The following is a 21,021-nucleotide window of genomic DNA, read 5'->3' on the forward strand; positions in this document are numbered from 1 at the left end:
GGTTTGTTCTGTGATACCATTCGTCAGAAATGGTAGGACTTAATGAAGAAAGGAGTTTCTTGTGCCATATAAAATGATTTGCCTGTACCAGAGACATGTTTCTCATTGAATAATCAGAACTGGAGATACATGCACCAGTGTGTTCCACCCTGGGTAGAAAAGTCCTGTCTATAAAATAATTTGTTTTGAAAGGCACAAACTCAGATTTTCCAAAGGGCACTGTAGTAAAATTTTGTCCTTAAAATTGTGGTGTTATCTGGAAAAAAACAACAAGGCTTTGCTTGGTCCTACCTTCAGAGTATTTTTTCTGGATCAATCAATTTTGCCCTACCTTCACATTTCCTGAAAAACGTGTGCAGGATTTTGTATCACCATAGTCATCCCTTATCTCTGTGATCTACAAAGCAGGTATTAATTACAGGAGTTATAATGTACTCTGAACATATTAAAGCGTAACCTAAGGTGGTTTGTTTTTTAGTGAACGCTTTCCAGCTCTGGGAATTATTCTTGCCAGCTCTACAGTGAGTAGGGCTTAGTTTGTTTCCAGAGCTAACATGTCTGTCTTTACCTTCAGAGCTGCCTTCAAGTACGTGAAGAACTTCACTTAAAATCTGGGGACCTGCCTGCTGAGAGAAAGCAATTTTACAGGTAAGACCAGGAGGCCTTAAACTGTGTTTGCCCAGCAAGAAATTTGTAGTGTCTGGCTAAGCAGATTGTTTTAGCAGCTTTTGCTTCATCGAGGTCTCAGCTCAGTGAAAAGGCTGTTGCTTTTGGTCTTAAAAATAAGTAGTGTCATTCTCTCTTTGCAATGAATTCTTTCATCCAATCATATTCCTGTATGCAAATATACCATAGCTGGTACAGATAAAAAAGCACAAATAAAGCTAAGAGCTCAGTCAGGACAAAAATCACTGCGTTTCCCTTATACCTCATTTCACCTGTGTTTCAGGAGAGTCCACAAACTCCTCAGCTGAAAATATGAAGAAGCAAGGTTCAGACAGCAATCCTGCTCCAGTTTTGCCAGCGCTGCCAGAACCACTCAAAGATCTGAAAATTAAGTACACGAAGGTTAGTAGCATTTGTGTTTCTTAATTTTTCTTATGCATTCAGCCCAGACAATAGGATGTGCTCATTTTAATCTTATATGATCCATGGAAGCAACTGTAAATCAGTGCTTAAAATGTTTATTCTGACTTCTTTCTGATATTGTACATATTAGCAATTAATGTTCAGTGATCCTTCTAACCTAAGTATTTCAGGAATTGTGCGAGTGTGATAGAATCATTTCATATTTCACTCGGAGTGGGTGCTGTTTTTCTCCTGAAACAAACTTTCTGCAGTGATAAGTTTCTCAGAAAGTATAAATGGATCAAAGAAGGAAAAGTTTCTATTACTATATTATTTTTCAGAACAGTGAGAACAAATAAAACATTAGCGTACAGCATCATATTACAATCAGATTTAAATAATAATACCAAATAAGCTTCTGTGGAAAAGGATGTGTGAAAAATGAAACTAAAATAAAATTCATTCCACTCACATATTTTTCTTAGAGATAATGAATCTCTTTTTCAGCTTAAACCAGTAACTATCAATAAAACAGATAAAGTCTACCATCACTAATTACTCAATATTGCCATAAACTTTCTTTTTGTAATAGCAAATTCTTTCCATATGTAGTTAGAAGTACACAGATAAAGAAGATCTGAATCCAGACTTGTCTTCCCAGCTTGAACAGACCCTTTGCCTGTTTTATATCATAGTACACAGGTATCTGCAAGAACTTTGAACAAACTGTTGGCAGAAAATGTTGAAACTCTGCCCTCTGAAACATTCAGGTAGAACAATTGTTCAGAAAGGATGTCTTCTCTTTGGAGACTCCTCGGTTACTGTTCGTTTCTTTTTCTTGTTACCATTACAATGGAAAAAAAATTTATTTTCTAGAACCACTGCTTATTTTCTTTTCCAAAAGCAAGGTGTTCAGCAATATCTAGATTAGTCCTTTTGAATTCCATTCTAACCTATTTTTTTAATGGAAAAAAAACCAACCAGATTTCAATGCATGTCTTTCTTAAATAAATCACACAGGACCTTACTTTGTAAATATTTAACAGGCTATGAAAGCTATGTAGTTCTGCCACGTGATAGCTCTCTACTGCTCTTCCTGTCTCAAAAAAAAAAAAAAAAAAAGGCAGTTTAATTTAGAGAAGATACTTTAGTACCTAGGTCACAGTGGTGTTCCAGAAACTACAGTGCTATTTATTTGATTTGCATTTTTTCAAATGAAAACAACTAATGTGAGCAAAATGCCAGCTCAGAAATCTGATTAACTGAATATGCAAGACATAAATTCCTGTAAATATTTCTATCCTTCGAAAATATTTAGTTAGCAAAAATCTATTCCATGAATACAAAAAACAACCACAAGACAGCCAGTATGATTGAAATGTCTATAGTGTGCAATTAAGGAGAGTGTCACGTTGCAAATGAGTTTCTTTTGCCTTGACAATAGATACCATTTCCTTAAAAATTGCATATAATGTGTAACTGTGCAGAAATGCAATGAACTTGTTTGCAAAAGTGTGTACCTACAAGTGATCAAATCCAACACACCCTTGTAGAGGCTTGATTTTTGCAATGCTTTCCTCCTCTCTTCAAATATCACACAGGATTATCTGAAAGCCACAACAGTGTGCTGAGGGAGAGGGAGATGGGATAATAGAAATGTCATCCCATACCCAGCACTCGTCCCACGATTTAATAAAGCCTCTCCACTCTTGTTTTCTTACCCATCCTGTTCCTCTCCTGCCTCATACAAGTTAGAATATGGTGTGTGGGATTGTTTTGACTAGTTACATTGGAGAGATCAAGATGAGGGAAGCATTAATTACTGTTGATGTATTAACCTTTCTGTCTGAAGCACCTTGGACAACAGCAGATCCCTCAGCTCTGGAAACTCAATTTTCTCTTTTTCTACCATGGCATAATATCAACAGCCATCACACAAGGATATGAAGAAAGGTAACTGCAGGAGATGTTCCAAGGACTTTCCTCTTTACTTAACGCTCTCTCTGTTTTATTTTCTATGAGAGGGAACATCTGGGGTCTTTTACAGAGATAATTTAACTAAGTATTTCCGTATGTCTATGGAAATATGGAATCTATAGGTTGATATAGCTACATTTCAGGCTATGCCTTTCACATATACCATAAAACTAAGCAATTTGAAGGAAATTTGAATTTCAGGAATTAAATTTAATGCATTTTAAACAGTTAAATTGGCTTGGATGTTGAACCACAAAGTGATCTTGAATTGGTTTCATATCTGAATATCCTTTAAAGATATTCCAATGACCTGAATGAGTGTTGGTAGCTGGCTGAAAATGTACTAGTAAATATTTTACTTAGTCAACACTGAGGAATTAGACAATGATTGTTTGACAAATTATTTCTGTCATGATGCTTTCACATACGCTAAGCCCTGTGGTGCTCCTTCAATCAGAGAAACTCAGATTGGTTAATTATTAAGTTGTCAAATTACATGAGGGGGGAGAAAATGGCAGCACATTCTCTCACTAAGCTGCATGTGGAATATCAGAAAGTGTGGAAGGGTAAGCCACTCTGAGTGAAGAAAAATTGTAGCTGAGTATCATATATGTTGCGATCACTAGCTTAACAAACAAAGCTGAGGGGTAAAAACACACACACAAAAAAATTAGAATATCGGGGGAAACATAATCAGCTATAAAGGTACTATAGAAACATACTCTTTTTAAGATCAGCTGACTTTGTAGATACAAAGCTACTAACTGAAAAATCAAAAGTTTAAATAAATAATGAATAGAAAGAATATGTTCTCTGATTATTAGTTCATTGCAGCAGTAAAATCTAATTCCTGCATCAACAATAACATACAATTCCAAGGGGAAAAAAGAAAAATTACATGAAAGATTAGCCGGATATCAACTTCTTGTAAGGAAAAACCTGGGGAAAAAAGATTTCATAGCAGGTATTCTGTATGGATAGATTTGTTTAAAGCTTATAATTTCCATCTTTAGTAGTTCCTTAAATAATTTCACATATTTTAACTGGTGCATCTTCACTGTTCCTGGCCTCTGAAAAAACACTGGTGATGTCATTCCCTGGTTTACTGACTGCACTAGAAATCTTGTGAGCAGTCAACCAAACAGTTGTTGAGACTTGGTGATCACTTTTAGCTCTTGCGAAATGGGCAGCTGGGCTCATTTGAAGAGCATTGTCAAGAAAAGCTTCAAGACTTGTAGGCTGTCAGGGGGCAGATTTATGGTGGGAAGAGGTTATGCTTTTTCTTGTACCATAAGTTTGGAAGAGTTTCTTGTATCTAAAGAGAAGTTAGCTTAGAGATTTCATTCCATATTTATAAAGCTACCCTTAATAGCTAAGTTTGAAATAGTCCACATTTTAGAAAGTTCTATGACTTTTCTTGACTACATCTCTGTAGTACGGATTATAGTTCAAAACAATAATAGTGAATTACATAAAAATTCTTCCCTGAGGAAGAATAAGTTTGTATACAGATGCTGAATATGGGATCATGTATAGGAACTTTGCAATACAAGAAATGAAGTATTTTCTTCTCTAAACTGTGCTTTTAAGTCACTTCTACAGAAGCACTGAGGTCTGAAACCCTGTACAGACTGCACAATATTGAACCCAGAAAAGGGGGATCCTTATTCTAAGGAAGAAGCAGCAAGAAGTTATGCTTCATAAGGTGATGACACCTAATGTAGAGGCCCTAAAATCTACTTCAGCAGAGCTGTGGTGTGGTCCATCTGAGACAAAGCTGTCCAGAGTCAAATACTTTGTTTCTTCATGCAGCACAGACACAAACACAAATTCAGCACTTCTCATCTAGCAGATACTTTATAAAATGGACTCACAGTCCTTTCAATTTACTCAAGGACTGAAGGAAAAAAAACACACTGGGATGAAAAGAAAGGCAAAGAGCAGGTCTTGTCTCCCTGTTCTCTGCTCAGGTCATTTGAGTGATGAAATCAACTGCATAAACAATGACTGAAATACTGTGGTCTTGGAGGTAACTTCAACCCCAAATGGTGAATGGTATCAGATTATCTGAACTGAAATCAATCATTTCAGAGAATAAAGATTTTACTGCACTCTGACACTGGGAAATAAAGCCAGTCAGGGGGTTTTGGACTGCAATAGCCTGTTATCTGGGTTCTATTTTAAATACTAAGCTTTAGAAGTGTACAGTCCCATCTACAAGAAATGCGTATTTCCAGGTCTAGTGCAAAGAAGTCTGAAAGTCATTAATTCTTTGAGTTGTTGAAATAAAAAACATCTTCTCTCCTAAAAATACCAGTGAAATTACAGTTACAAAATGCCTGCAACAAGATTTCTAAATCCTTGCAATATAAATTTGCAGGCCTAAACCTCATGGGCCATAGTCAGACATCGCGCACAACCCCCTGCACTGTGTGTGCCGCAGAAGGGGAGTCCTTTTGCATTTATGTCTGACAAACCAGTACAAAAAAATACAAGCTGCCAGTGGAATTCTGACTGACAGACCAAACACTGTAACCTATTGCAAAATGATCCCAAATGTGGTTTTTTTCAGCAGGACAAGGGAGTTGCCAGAGGCTGCTGTTGGCCGGTACTTCAATGTTGCCTGGATTTAGAGATCCACATCCCGTGTGTTTGCAGCATATACTCCACAGCATTAAATGAGCATGACTGCATGTGCACTTATGAGTGCAGCTGCTTGCAGTCAATGTAACACTGCTTACATGGAGAGTTTTGACTTTTTCCTTCTCTTTCCTGGCTTTCTTACCTGCATATGCAAGACTGTTATCTAACTTATGAAAGACATCTGGATAGTTTGATTTATACAGCCCTGATACAACGTTATGTGTATATATAATATAATGAAGTTATGTTTTAAATGGGAATGGTATTAGAAACATTAATAAGAAAGATATTCTAAACTAATATTATGGGTGATATTGGCTGGTGCAATAAATGTAGTATTTAAACAAATACTTTAAAAACTTCCAAAAATGGTATGTTTTGCTATTATTCCTTTCACAGGCAGATATGAATTTGGCATACTGTAACATCATAGCAGTGTTATGTTAATATTTACCTTTTACTTTGTCTCTTTTCTTGGCAATGTAGCTAGTTACTAAAGATGGCTTTTTTTGTATTAACCATTTAACTGCTGTCTTTGCTTTTTCACAACAGTCAGAATTTTGTGTGGATATTCCTACAATCAACTTCATTACATATCTGAAATTTCCAGGGACTTATTTAATTCTCTGATAGCTTTTGTTAAATCAGGAGTTTGCTGCTCAGTCCTGATGGTTGGAGGCGACAGTGACACTTTATGTATGGTATCCACATAGAAACAAGCTGAAACATACAGGAATACATTAATAGCAAATTGTTACCGTATCCATTTAGGGACAATATTTCTATTGGTCTTGATAGTTATTATCAAACTATTCACCAATTATTAGCAAGGATGCAGACAGCCATCAATACGATGCAAAAAATCTGTTCCCTGAAAGCTGTCATGTTTTCATAATGTATGTGGTTGTAGTGGTAAGGTTTAAATCCCAGGTCTGTGTGTCAAAAAGCATTTATCCTGCAGTTTTGTTGTGTTGACTTTGTCCTGCCCTGAGTCAACCATCATTTGCTTGATTTGCCTGCCCCAAAATATTTTCTGGTTTTCTATTTAAATGTTCCTGCTACTCTGAGCAACAACAGTGGTCCTTTATCCTAATGGAGAGGAAATGGGAATCAAATCTTTTATGCTAGTTGGTGTCTCAGCTAAGCTCCAGTGACTAAAGGTGGGGCGAGATGCCATGACCCTAGAGACAGGCATGGTTTGAGCGTCAGTCAGAGCCTGCCACGGTCTCGATGACAAGCATTATCAAGATCTCACAAGCATGCAAACAACACAGTGGCACTGGGAGAGAGTTAGAAGGGAGGCCATCAGACCACCATCAGCAGGAGTGTGGGCTCAGGCCCTGGGAGGGCAGCTTAAGCTGGCAAACCCTTTTCAGCACTGACCTGAACCCAGAGGACACAGAGGATGACAGGTACTGTTAACATCATACATTACCATGTCTACTTTAAAGAGCAACCTACACAACACTTGGTAGTAGCACAGGCTCCTCTTTTCAACATCAGATCTTTTCAATGGGGTTTTCCTTTCTGTTTCAAGGCTAACCCACAGAGTCAGGAAGAAAATATTAACCCACTTTTTGACAATTTTACCAGCAGTGGCTCAGAGATGGCAGGCTCTAGGGTAGCACAGATCTTGTACACCTACAGGTAAGGCCCAGGTTCTATTTTGTATTTGTGAACAGAGGTAAATACCTCAAATTTCACCCTGAGGTCCTTAACCTTCACTCTGCTTGCCCCCTAAATTTTCATAGCTGTGTAATATCATATAACTTATCAGTAATCACAACTAAAGTAGAATACATTTTTAGTAGATTGGTTTATTCTGTCACTTAGCAATTGTTGAAATCAATTCATTTTGTATCATCTTTAATATGACAGAAAATTGAGAAATATTATAGTTATTTTAATAATGGTATGAAGTACTTCTTTTTAAAAAACATTTACCATTTTAGAATAGTGTGTATGGTGCTGTATTTTCCCTACACAATTGAAAAATATTGATTTTTCAGGAACAATTGCAGTGGTTTATTTCCTTGTCTGTTTGTTTGTTTTAATGGAAAAGCAGAGTAATTTCTACAGATTTCATCAGAGTCTTATTCATATTCAGTAACCAAAAATCTAGAAAGATGCAGGACTGCTCACTCCTGAAACATTTTTTTGACATAGTTTTAAGGGATATATAACACAACTGAAATTAAGACACCAGAGCTTGAAAGAGAAGGAAAGTGCCATACCAGACAACAAAATTAATAGTAAAAGTAAAGCACACATGGTGGGAATTTTGTGCTGTCTTTGGAGAAAGTATTCTTGCATGACACTGTTGTCATTTAGACTTTATAAGGATTTAAAACATTTAATTATTCCTTTAGCTGTAACAGTACCTTTGCTCATTACTTATTCCCATACAAAAGGGCTTAGCTTTGAATTTCTGGGGTTATTATACCACAAAAGGTTACAGATCATAAAAGTTCAATATGGGAAAGAACAATGCCCACCTTGCTTTGTTTAGATCTTGTTCTAAGCGCACCAACAATGTTGCAATCAAGAGTTGACGGTATTTGTTCCAGCCATGCAAAGTAAATTCAGTACACAATGTGCTTTCAGCCTGTATAAAAGTTTGATCTTTGAGTAACGACACAGTTCCTAACATTTATTAAATGAACTTTGGGTATCAATTTCATTGCTGCTGGGTAAGCTGTTATGATTAATTTTTGTGTAGGCCAGCTGCTGTGCAATTGTTCTTTTGTGCTTCTTAACTGTTAGCGATATGTTTGGCATTCTGTGAAAAGCTTGAAATAGAAAGATATTAAATACAAAGATAGGATATTCTAGCAACATTGATGAAAGCACAATTTTAGTTTATTTTCTTGGTTTTAATGTTAGACTTTTTCCAGTCCCTGTCAGGTAAAAGTCAGGATGAAACAGTTAAATGAGCAATGCATGCTGGCCTGGTTTTCCTGGCATATAGGTGTTCCACACAAAGACAACAGATTAGTAAAAAGGCTTAGACTATGTCTGGGAGAATGGAAAATCAAGAATGGTGCTGTCTGCTGAGGGAAATCAGTGTAGATACATAACAGAGATCCTCAGAGTTGAAATGAAGTATGAAAAACTATCAAAATGGACCAAGTAATATTAATTTTCTGTAGTACCCCTTCCAGTTCAAACAATAATAGTCAGACATGGGCAGTAATAGTCAGAATGACAGGAGTATGCTTGCATTTTATGCCTAAAGGCTGAATGGAAGACAGGGAAGTCTCACCAGTGTCAGGGTGACAAAAGACTTGATAACTGTGACAATTAAATTGGAGGTAATCAGGGTATTGATAGAAATTACTGAATAAATAATGAATAATGTCAAATGGTTAGGATCACCTTAAACAGAAGATAGTCATACTGATTATAAAGCAATGACAGCTAAAATAATTACCCAAGGATCATTTCCACAAAGCCTGAAGTCATATGAGGCAAGTAGTTTCACCCTTCAAAAGCAGAAATTACAACATTTGCTGAAGACCAAAACTGGAGAGATTTGAATTCCTGGTGTTTTGCAGAGAAACTTTCAGGTAGGGAGGGCAGAGAAAAGAGCTCCCCATATCCATGACCATCAGCTGTAATCCTGCCGAGCGATGAGGTCATATACACTATCAGCACCCACCTTTACTGTATGTTTGTATGATTATATTCACACTCTGAGTGCAGGATTATAACAATATGGCACAACCCCACTTCTGGCACCCACAGTATAACCCCTGGGAAATAATAGCATTGTAATGTGAGAATGTTCAGATTGAGATCCTGCAAATAGTCTTTCCAAAGTAGGAGTATGAATTAGCTTTCAAAACTATGATCATAAGTGCCAGTTTCCCACATATTTTCCTCCAGGACCTATTGAGTATTATAGGGTTATATGTATAGTTGAGGACTACAGTCATCTTTTGCCCATAGGCCACCTTTAAAATTGCGCTCATTGTCAGCTCTTGGACATATTAAGTTGGCCATTGTAAACATTTTGGTATGTGCTAGTTCAGTCTGGAAGTCTAGTCCTCCTTTCCTTATAAGATTAGGACAGGGACAAAAACAGCAATTAAAGAAATAGGTGATTTCATCAATAAAGTAATTCAACTTTTCTTCAAGGCATCAATTATATATCAGAGATGGCTTTTCTTCCAGTATGTGCTGCTAAGTGTGTTTTTAAGAGAGAGTCTCTGTGAAATGCATCAACTACCAATAGCAAGGACAGTCTAGGCTTTCTCTAAGGTTGCTAACAGTGTACTTCTTGTGAATACATCAGTCATTTCCTCTTGATTCACGATTCCTATCTTTATTTAATGGAATAATTTCCACCTTTTTTGTAAAAGATTAAGAGCATTATATTTCTGCTTTTAAATCTTGATCAGGATCACATTCAATGAAGAACCAATCCGCAAAGACAGAGGATTTTTGTGAAAAATAAAAGACCCTAACCTCTAATTATTTTTCTCCTGTAACATGAAAATAGAGAAGTATACTTGCTTGCTTTTTACTCTGCTTAAGTGGTTCTTTCTTTGTTTCATTCAATTGACTGTAGTGGGAGTTTTTAGTCTTGCCTTCAATTTCAGAAAAACATGCTATTGGTTATTTTTTGCTGGGATTTTTTGGGGGGAGCAGGAGAGAGTGAAGAGAAATCAAAGCAAAGCTAAATAAAATAGTGTTCTCCAAGATACTACATGTATTATATAAACTAAAGCCAAGGATTGGGTTTACTTCTCTTGGGGCATGTAACAGAAAGGCCCTCCATTGTTACCAACCCTGTAAGCATAGGAAACCCAGGTAGGTTTAGGTAGGTCATTTAGGGCTGTACCTCCCTTGTACATCACAGACTTCAGTATGAGAGAGGAAGGACCCCTTTGTAACAGTATCTTTTTATGATATGAAACAAAGTGGAAATATCATGTAGAGACAGAAAGTTTGCCTCTCCAAGTTAAGTGCATATGTGATTATTCATCTCTTCAGAATAATGTAGAAACAGTTATTCCATTTTTAATTCAGGTACCTATCAATCAGGCAGCTCTCAGCTGTGAACGACAGATTTATTCATTAAAACAGGTAACAGGCAGCAGCTATATATATGTTACTAACATTGTTGCACTATTTCTTCTTCTGCAGATATTTATAAACAATGAGTGGCATGATTCGGTCAGTGGTAAAAAATTTGAAGTCTTTAACCCTGCAAATGAAGAGAAAATCTGTGAAGTTGAAGAAGGTGACAAGGTAGGGTTTTCTTTCTTTCTCTTAACACTAGCTTTAAATTCAATTCTGTGTCTTAAAAGCAGGAAGGCAAGCATCCCTCTGTGTTGATGTAAAACTCCACCCCAGAGATGTACCTACTTCATGCCATATACGTCCTTCTGCAAACATAGTTCTTAGCTTTTTCACTAAGCCTTATTATTGTTTGTAAACAGACACTGAAAAACTGCTTTACTCTTAGGATCTTGCTCATATGAGGAAAGTTCTGAAGAAATATTTTTTGTTAATTTTTTTTTAAATGATATTAATTCTTTTTGTTCTCTTTGATCAGTGACATCTTATAATTTAAAAGGGGGGTTGCTATTTTTTTCCTGGGTCTTCCTTACACAGTGATGTAATCTGTTCCTTACGCATTTACACAAGGCTTTTCATTATAGATAACATGAAGTGGACAAATACTGATATTTTCCCACAAAGACTCTGTGAAGATGATCATTATAGTTAGCATTTTCGTTTATGAATATGTCTTCTCAGTGCTGCCTCCTTCAAATACTTGGTTTTGTGACAAATGTATTGGAACATAGTCTTAAAAAAGACTCTGAAGCTGAAAGTAACTTATCAAATAGATACTAATTCCACCGAAACGGGTTTCCTTACAACATGCTGAAATGATGAATTTAAGCAGAGGACTAAAAAGATTGTTGACACCTGCAGACACATATTTATTTTTTATATTTGTGAGGTTTCTTTGCAGAAAATTACAGATAGATGCCATGTAATCAAAGGTATAAAGAACACCTAAGCCCTCAAATAAGCAGCTCTGTATGTTTGTTATATCATGTATTTTTCTGCTGAAAAGGATTTGTCTAGTGGTACCATATAGTTTAAATATAAGTTAGAAAGTAGGGGGTGTAGCTTTTTAGATAGAACAGACAGTGTTGCTTAAACAGTTTTAAAACCCATGACCAAAGAAAATTTTTTTATAGACTCTGAGAAAGTAAGTATGAGAAGTGAATGTTCTATTTCCAGTTCACAGGCATACAAAAAGTGATGACTGTGACTGAAAATAAAATCGGTTTTATAATTACCGGTTTGGTTCTTGCAAATATTTATTTTATTTTCTACATTTTCCCCTTCAAAGTCAAATTATTACATCCAAAAGCAAAATAATTTTCTCACATTTCTCACAAAATGACATCTGGTTTTCACTTTAGTCAAGAAATATACATATCTAGAATTATTTGTATAGCAAGCAGGTTTTAAACTGAGCAGCAAAATGTCCATTAAACACCTTTTTATCCATGAGAACTACTATAAAACTTATAAACCATTTATCTGTGTTATAAGTTCACCAAAAATTTACTGCAACTATAATAAGCAGAATCTCTTTCAGAATATTTTAATCTACTGTACAAAGATTCACTCTGAAATGAAATGCTCTTTTGAGAAATATATAGAAACCCAGTTCATTTAACACCCTGTGCTCATTGAATCTTAGTTACTCTGTTCTGTAATTTCATCATGAATCTCCTAATAAACTTTGGTTCAGATGCTATCTGTCTAGCACATGAGCAGTAGTGACCACACATTATTAAGGAGGTCATAGTGAAGACACATTTTAAAGACAAAGATGGCTGAGAAAGTCTGCATGAATCTGGCTTTTGATAATTTCATGTATCTAATCATGAGTTTTTCAAATGCCTTGTTCTTACTTTTCTTTAGTGCCAGTTGCCTGTATATAGTGCTCAGAGTCACTGAGATTGCTTCAGGCTCTTTTTGTCCTCAGCCAAAGAATTTCATAAGCATGCTGTTAACTTCTGAATCATATCCCACTAGAAACATACATGCTTTTGATGTAAAGTGCTACTTCTTCTACCTCTTCTCTGTTCAGTGTTTAAAATCCAAATTACATTGCAAATCAGGCTAGCCTGATATTTGATCATCCTCAAATTAAATTACTCATGACCTGCAACTGTTCACTTACCATTCAGAATTTTTGTAGCTTTCATTCCTTACAAGCAATCTAACAACTCATTAAATAAAGAGATAATACTCTTCGACACACACGTTTGCTTTCTCTCCAATTATTTTGCAAACTAATGTGTAATGACAACTGCTATTAACTAAATTGCCAAGTGAAATGTACAAATCTAGTAAATTACACAGTCATTGTGAACCTAATATTCTAGAGCCTAGTCTTTAGATAATGAGCCAAGAGATTTTAGGAATTTAATTTGTGTGTACAATAGGGTTGACAAAGGGCTGTATACTGCCTTGCAGTGGTATTTAAAAAAAAACAAGTGGAGATTACAAAGCACAGACACATATGTGGGTGGGAACTGTTTTCCTTTCAGTTTGATGGCTTTTTCAAGCTACATTCACTAATCCTAAGGGCCCCTAATAATAATAAAGCAGCTCAGCAAATGGTCAGCAGGATGTAAAGTATATGTACTTCTGTAAAAAGTCTAAACTAGCTGTGAAAGGAGCTATCAGTCTTCATACTCATGGTGTAGATTTATGTACCCAAATTAAATTTCATACAGCTGAAGAACATCTTTTTCTTGAGGTATTTGACAACATTCTGCCAGATCCTAAAGCAAAACAATTCATTTTAATCTGGTAGATTCAGCTACCTTATGTAGGTGACTGGTCAGCACTACCTTATAGTAATGACTGTGCTATTTGTAGAGATCCTTCTTATCTTTTCCCAAACTTCCTGGAAAGAACTTTGGGAAGTTCTGTGGGCTTCCTGCCTAGCAGGTCTGTGCTGGGCTTTCCAAGCCACTTACCCACCCCACTTCCAGCTTTTAAGAACTAGTTGTTGGCTACCAACACCACTTAAATATTCAAGATCTGGTTCACATTTAGAAAAACTGACTTTGGTGTTGACTTAGTCAACTTTGCTGACTTAGTCAACCTTGATAGTGATTTCCCCGGAGCAGACCCTGACAACTAGCAGTACCAAAAAAAGTTTGAAAGAAATCCTTTAACCAATGCATGCAAATTGCTCAGTGAAATGTTCCATGTATAGATTCCTCCTTTTTTTTCCTTGAAATTTGTTACTAATTTCTAACCAAAAGTAGAATAAATGTCTTTTCTAGGTCATTGTTTTCCTGGGAAAACTTTTACAAGAATTGTGAAATATAGAAGAATTGCAAGTACTAAAAACCTTTCCTCAAGAGATTTTTATATCCTGGAACATACTTACACAGAAAAGAGTTTCATATAATTCATTGTAGATCTTCCTGCTATAGCAAAAGTCAAATGATAAATAATAAACTATATTATTAAAAACATTAATGGACTAACAAATTAGTTTGCTTAATGCAAAGGCAATGCTTAGACTTCAGAATATTTAGGCTTAGCATTTTAAACCTGGTCAGTTAGTCAATTCTTAAAATTATTTAAAATACAAATGCTCCTTATAACTTTCAAAACCAAATGCATTTATTTGTCTTCCTCAATGATAAATGTATGTTCATTTTATGAAACATTCTAAGGAACAGATTTTTCTATCCTGGTCTTCATCCCACGACCAGATACTTTTAGATAACATTGAGTACTTAAATACAGATTTGGGCATCTCTTTGTACATAAAAGAGATTAAATTACATCAACAGTGTAATTGGTGGGTGTATCCCCAGTTCCAGACACTAGAAGGCAGAGGGTTTGAATTTCTAAATTTTAAAAAGAAAGTTCCTTAATATGTTTTTATTTTAGAAGCTTTGAGAACCCATCTGTTTCTCATAAAACTTCACATTGCTGAAATGACAGCAGAAATGTTTGAAAGAAAATAACTCATGTATTTAAAATTACTGTACTGATTCTGATTAGATTGGGGTTGGTGTCTCTTATTTATCTTGCAAAACACCTTGCATGTTTAACAACCAACAAGCCTGATGACAGAATCAATTATTGATTATAAAAGTTTCTCTGTTTTCCCCACAGGCAGATGTAGACAAGGCTGTCAAAGCAGCTAGAAAAGCTTTTGAGCTTGGGTCACCCTGGCGTACAATGGATGCTTCAGAGCGAGGAAGGCTCTTGAATAAACTAGCTGACTTAGTTGAGAGAGATCGGCTGATTTTAGCTGTGAGTATGATACATGAATAAAAAGACTGGGAAAAAAGCCTATGTCCTGATTTTTAAAGAAAGATATAAGCAAGCCTAACATGATAAATCCTTGGAAAGTAAGGCGTTCTCAATACTTATTTTGTATCTGTATTACAAATGGACCTCATTAAACTGGCTTGCACTCTGGTCTGTTAACACCCAACATCCACAAAGTACTTGAGTATTTGATTAGCTTTAAGATGATACTTAAGCCACCTACAATCGATGCAATTTCAATTGTTGATTCTTAAGGACACACTAACATAGATTACGTGCTTAACACTTTTCTAAACCATGGCCTGAATCAAGGCCTAAACTCAAAACCTGTCTCAGAACTTACAAATGATACAAGTCAGAACTGGGAGAAATTTTATTTTCATGGCTCTATATTTTGTTATGACTCATCCTTCATTAACTCCAGCTTGCAACTGGGCAATGAGTGAAAAAGTTTAACCAGAACCAAAGATAGCAATTAATTACTTATTAGTAGGAAGAATATGGGGGGTGGGGAATGATGTCCTGCCTTTATCAACTGCTGTGTATTGGCCATTTCACCACGGTTAAGAGCAGACACATAAATTGTAGCACCATCACCTACCTGTTGAGCACTAAGGCAAGAAAGAATGCTTAAAGTAGAAAGGCACCATCAATTTGATAAAGTATAGCACCACCCCCTCTTCTTTTAAAGCCCACGTGATGTTACCATTAAGATGATCTTCTTTCTATTTCAAGCAGTTTCTGGAATTAACACTGAGGCAGGGTAATTTTTTGCATTGTTCTGAAGATGAACCCCGGTTTTCTGCCAACAGTGTCAAAAATTTAAGAGAGCAGGAGGAGTAACCAACATTCATGATCACCACTCAGACTAATCTAGTCACAATTTGAAGTATTTAGCCATTAGCTATAAACCACAGCATTGATAAATGCATAAAATTTAAGCCTTCGAAATATATAAACCTGCAAAGCATCTATTGTCCATTCTGTTGTCCTTATGGCTGTAGTATAGGAAGACATTTGTGTCCCAAACAGGTTTTTAAAAGAAAAAGAAAAATTCAAAGGAACTGAGGTTATTTCCTTGAATTCCAAAGACTGCAACTGGCAAATTTACACTTTTCTTTAACCAAGTTGTTTCTCTAAATGAATCTTGTCATCTTGATAGGGACTGATAACTACCTAGATCTCAGGAGAATTTTTGTGTGTCTGGAACTTGTGTCCTTAACAATGCTTGATTCATTGCAGTTGACAGAGACAAAATTTTAAGAGAGTTACATTTTTAATAGGAAAAGTATGCCCCCTTGTCAGTTAGATACTGGATAAGCTGGCATTTGCTTCTTTATTGTACAGCCTAAGGCATTACACATGCAAAGAGGATGGAGAAATAATCTTTTTTCCACAGGAAAGCTGAAACTTTAAGTTAGTTTTTGCTCCCACTTGCCATTTTCATAATATGAAAGTATTGCTTTTCTGTGGCGCCCCACCCAAGTTTCTGCTTTACTGAATTTGGGGTTTTGTCCTACACCTTGCTCACATTATTGAATACTTTTCACTTTTAGATAAGGTGTGTTTGAATTAAGTGCTTTTCAGATGTCATCAAAATGAAGAGAGATTTTCTCCAGAAAACTAGTACTAGTACTACAGAGTAGCAAATAGCCTTGTAAACACTAGGGGTCAAAATAGACCCCCAAAGCTTATTCCGAAGGCATTTTCCTGTGCTCATGAATCTGGCCAGGATCAAAATTATTCCATTTCAGTGTTTTATATAATGATAAGAAGCCTCTCCTGAAGTTCCAGAGGTTCAACAGCCCTATAGGCAGGCTACTGGAAGAATATGTCAAAGTAGCGTACTGAAAGAGCCACTGAGAATTTTGTTTCTTAGGTTTCGGTGTGTTGTGATGTTCAAAGCTACAGAGTTCATAAGTTTGAGGCCAGGGAAGAGTTTTCTCCTGTATTCAAACAGAACAACACAGTGCCAGATATATTGCCTGGAATGATGAGGGCCTATCTCATTTAATCAGTTCCTTGTTGCTGAAAGCCATCAAACATTGCTGGCTTCTCTGTTTATTCTGTTCTCTTCCCAGGTATGATATCTGCAATGTGTCCAGTTAACTAAAACTGTGGATTTCACAGGGGGGCTCTTGGTGACATGTTTTACTTGTAGGATCAGTCTGTAGACTCAGCCTGAAATGCTAAAGAACCTTGGACATAAAAAATAGCAAATTTAGGAAAAAAAAAAAAATGTATTTCTAAGATCTGACTGGATCTTGAAACTATAGTTTGGGGGTTTCCTACGACGTATTCTAACAGGATTGTTCACAAAGCTGAAGGTCCCCAGTGTATCTGTGCTGGAAAACTCCAGAAAAAAAAATCTAGCAGTGTCAAGAAGATGTTGACACTATTTAAGAACTGCACATGGTCTTTAACTAGATGTCCCAATGATTAGGGGTATTGAAATGGCATTAATCCAAACCATACTCCCTAGATTTGGCTGGAAATCAACTCTGTGCTGGTGTCTCTGTGGGATCATTAAAGCACTGTGGGTGGAACAGAATTGGTCAGCTGAAAAGTTATAGAGGTTGAATGAATATTTGCTGATTATTATTCTAAAGGTTTGTATCTGCCTGGCATGGAGATCCATGGTATGGAGAGTCAGGCCTGGCTTCAAATAAGACCAGTTAGTTCACTCAGTCAGGAGTTAGCCAATAAAAGAAAGTCTCTTCTGTATAAGTATTATTCATAGTGAATTTTTCTCAATTAGGAGTTCTTGATGGCTCAAATCCTTCCTTTGCACAGGAAAGACTCAAGGTATTATTTGGGGCATTTTATTCCATGCTTTGAGTCTTTTTGCTCATATATGCTGATAATCATGCATTTAGTGAGCACCTAGAAAAATGTTCCTTAATAATTAAACAGCACAGGGTCCTAAGTTAATGTGACAGTTATTTCCAGGAAACTAGTGCCTACCTTGGGTGTCAGTGCATATAGGCTAAGGGAGGCCACTCATTTTATTTGCATCACTTATTTGCAGAGACTCCTAGCTGATCTTTTTCTCTACACTTGTAGAATATTTAATTTAAACTAGAACAGTGTAATTGATTCAGATGGGAGAAATGTTATTGTTTTTTCAGAACATCTCACCATTACAAATGTGCCATGATCATCTTACCTGCATAGCTCACTGTGAATAAACCATCACAAAAATTTCTTATTTTTAAATTGCAATGTTGGGTTTTTCAAAATGCTAAGTATCCTTCAGGGGGGAATTAATCTAAATGCTTGTACTAAAGCTGAAAACCTCTGAACTGAAAAACCAAAAGCTAAATGTCAAAGTACAAGCATGAGGACCATTATCAATCTTTGATATTAACACTGTAATTGTTGTTTTCTGCAGACAATGGAAGCCATTGATGGTGGGAAACTCTTTTCCACTGCCTACCTAATGGATTTAGGTGCCTGTATCAAAACATTACGCTACTGTGCAGGCTGGGCTGATAAAATCCACGGGCGTACTGTTCCAATGGGTGAGTAGTTTTGAGATAACAAAAGTGTAGAACTGTAGCCAATGTGATCTGTAAAAAATTGCCTTTTTCTAAAAGTTATGCAACACAAAAAATATCTCAAACATAAAATATTTTAGATAGTTCTTAATACAGTTTATTTAAGATTTATCATAGTGCTCATTTTAAACATTTAGTGGAGTTACCTGTATTTATTTCTTGTTCGATACACCACTAGTAAGTGCTCTTTATTGACCAAAAGATTTTAGCCTGTATGTACATCTAAGAAGTCTGATAGGTTACTTTCGCATAGTAACCTACAGTTTATTCAATGGTCCAGTAATGAAAACCAGGTATTTGTTTATTAAAGCTAAGATTATGTCAAAGAGTAATATTTGTTTCAGTTATTGGGTAATGTATTAGGAAGAGTACAAAGAGAAAGGAATGAGGAAACATTCTTTTATTTTGCTGAAATTTCGTTCCATTCCTTCTCCCATTAAGTAGGTCTATGAAAACATTGTTTCTAGCTGATTTGTCTCAGAAGGACAGAGAAAAGAATGGTAATAAAGAAGGAATTAAGGAAAACTAGAGTGATAAATACTTCCAACTTTTTTGCATCACTTAGATCTCTATACTAGGCTTAATGGAACACATGTTTATTTGAATCAAAGAGAATTTTATACTTAATGGATTTGATTTAAGCTAAGATCTAATATTAAAAAATGTCTGATATGTACCTAGGATTGCAAGTAGCTTTTAAAAGAGCACTTTCTAAAAAAAAGGTGATAAAAGAAAAAAGAAATGAGGAATGCTTATTGGTGTGCTGTGCATACCATGTTGAGAAGCAGGGTTATCACTGCAAAAAGTCGGTCAGACTGGCAGAATCAAACCTTGGAGATATGAAGAAAGTAGATATTAAATCCAGATGTACTTTATGGTTGGGTTTTTGCATAGTTAAGATTTTGAAAATATAATTTATAAGTAGAATTTTATCCAGCTAAGTTTGGTATCCAACTTTACCTTCTTTCTGATTTAACTGTTTCTCACAAAGGCTTTGTCTGAATGTCTAATTTATTTGTTCTTTCCCTAGATGGAAACTTTTTTACATTTACAAGACATGAGCCTATTGGCGTGTGTGGCCAAATTATTCCTGTAAGTTGGAGCCATTTATGTAAAACACACATGTTCCTGTTACAAATGGAAACACTTTTGAAATTTTGTCTTTGCAAGTGCATTACCAGTCAGAAACTTTCAGGTTCTGAAAGACAGAGACTCCTGAGTACTCATCAAATACTGCAACATGGAGTATTTGATGAGTCAGTCCAGCCTTGTCTCTCTCCTCCCTGTATGGGGAGGGAAAATAAATCTCAGAATGTTGACTGATGGATTAGTTTGAAAGACAGAATTGTGTTTTGTTGTAACTGGAAGAATTAGAAATAAACAAATAGGAAAGGGTAATATTTACAGCCTATAAGCAATAAGCTCTTTAGGACCTGGAATATCTGTTCTGCTCTGTACAGCATCCAGACAGCTGGATCTTTATTTATGACTAAGACTCATTCACCATGTTGATGGTACAAGTAACAACACAAAGAATGTGTCCAATAAGCACAGTGATACTCAGCCATATGTTCCCAAGCTCCTGTTTGGAGTCTGTAAATTCCCAGTTTTGAAGTCACTTATTTTAAGTGAAAATTCAAAAGGCCTGTCTGAGTCTGAACATCCAAAATGCTGAGGAACTCAACTTTTAAACTTATTTGTGAGGTCTAAACAGCTTCAACCGATTGCTGTGAAAATGGTTATAAGCACTAGACACTCTTAATCTGACCGCCCCTTTGCACATGGTGTGAGCAGCCTGACCCAACCTGCTCAACAGTTTACCAGATTCTGAAATAGTCAGCTTGTCTATCAGGTTTGCTCAGATATGTGGGTCCCACACATGTTCCTGATATCTTTCAGTTGAGCTTGCAGATTTGCTATCTCTTTAGACCACCACATTGATTTGGAGAACATCACTGGAATACATTTTGATCCAGCCTCTAGGAGAGCTTGGGAATATGCTGGTTTAGATTCTCTTGTAGGTCAGCCACAAGATATTTCAAGTAAAGCACTCAGAGTTAAGATATCCTAAAGAATTAGAAACACTAGATGTGGCCACTTCTAAATAAAATTGTATCCTGGAAGTATAAGCAGTTAGTATAAACACTGGCTTCCCTTATAAAATGTTCAAGGATTTCTGAGTATATCTTTATTTTCTCTCCATTGAAATGTGAACCCACTAAGTTGGAGGCTTTCACATAAACCAAAAATTTTGAGGACTATGTGAACGCTGCAAAACACTTTTACTAGCTCATCATTTCCTTTTCCCTTCCACTCACACAGTTCCACTTCAGTGATGAAGATCCAGAAAACCCTGTAGTGCCTTACTTTGTGTTCTTTGTGCTCCTGTTATTTTTGGGGGTGGGGTGACACTGAAATGAGATAAGGAGAGAGATAAAAA

At 36.1% G+C, this 21,021-nt stretch overlaps 1 protein-coding gene across 1 annotated transcript in view; it reads left to right on the forward strand.

Moving 5' to 3' along the window:
• Nucleotides 1-900: 900 nt before the first annotated feature.
• The window catches only part of ALDH1A1 (aldehyde dehydrogenase 1 family member A1), a 36,175-nt gene continuing 16,054 nt past the window's right edge, over nucleotides 901-21,021 (forward strand). The window contains exons 1-5 of the mRNA XM_075019454.1: nucleotides 901-1,068; nucleotides 10,837-10,941; nucleotides 14,866-15,006; nucleotides 18,416-18,545; nucleotides 19,612-19,673. Coding sequence (XP_074875555.1) covers nucleotides 979-1,068; nucleotides 10,837-10,941; nucleotides 14,866-15,006; nucleotides 18,416-18,545; nucleotides 19,612-19,673 — 528 coding nt within the window. The 5' untranslated portion in view covers nucleotides 901-978. The remainder of the gene's footprint in view (nucleotides 1,069-10,836; nucleotides 10,942-14,865; nucleotides 15,007-18,415; nucleotides 18,546-19,611; nucleotides 19,674-21,021) is intronic.

This window comes from Buteo buteo, chromosome Z (genome assembly GCF_964188355.1).
Source record: "Buteo buteo chromosome Z, bButBut1.hap1.1, whole genome shotgun sequence".
In the NCBI taxonomy this organism is placed as follows: domain Eukaryota; kingdom Metazoa; phylum Chordata; class Aves; order Accipitriformes; family Accipitridae; genus Buteo; species Buteo buteo.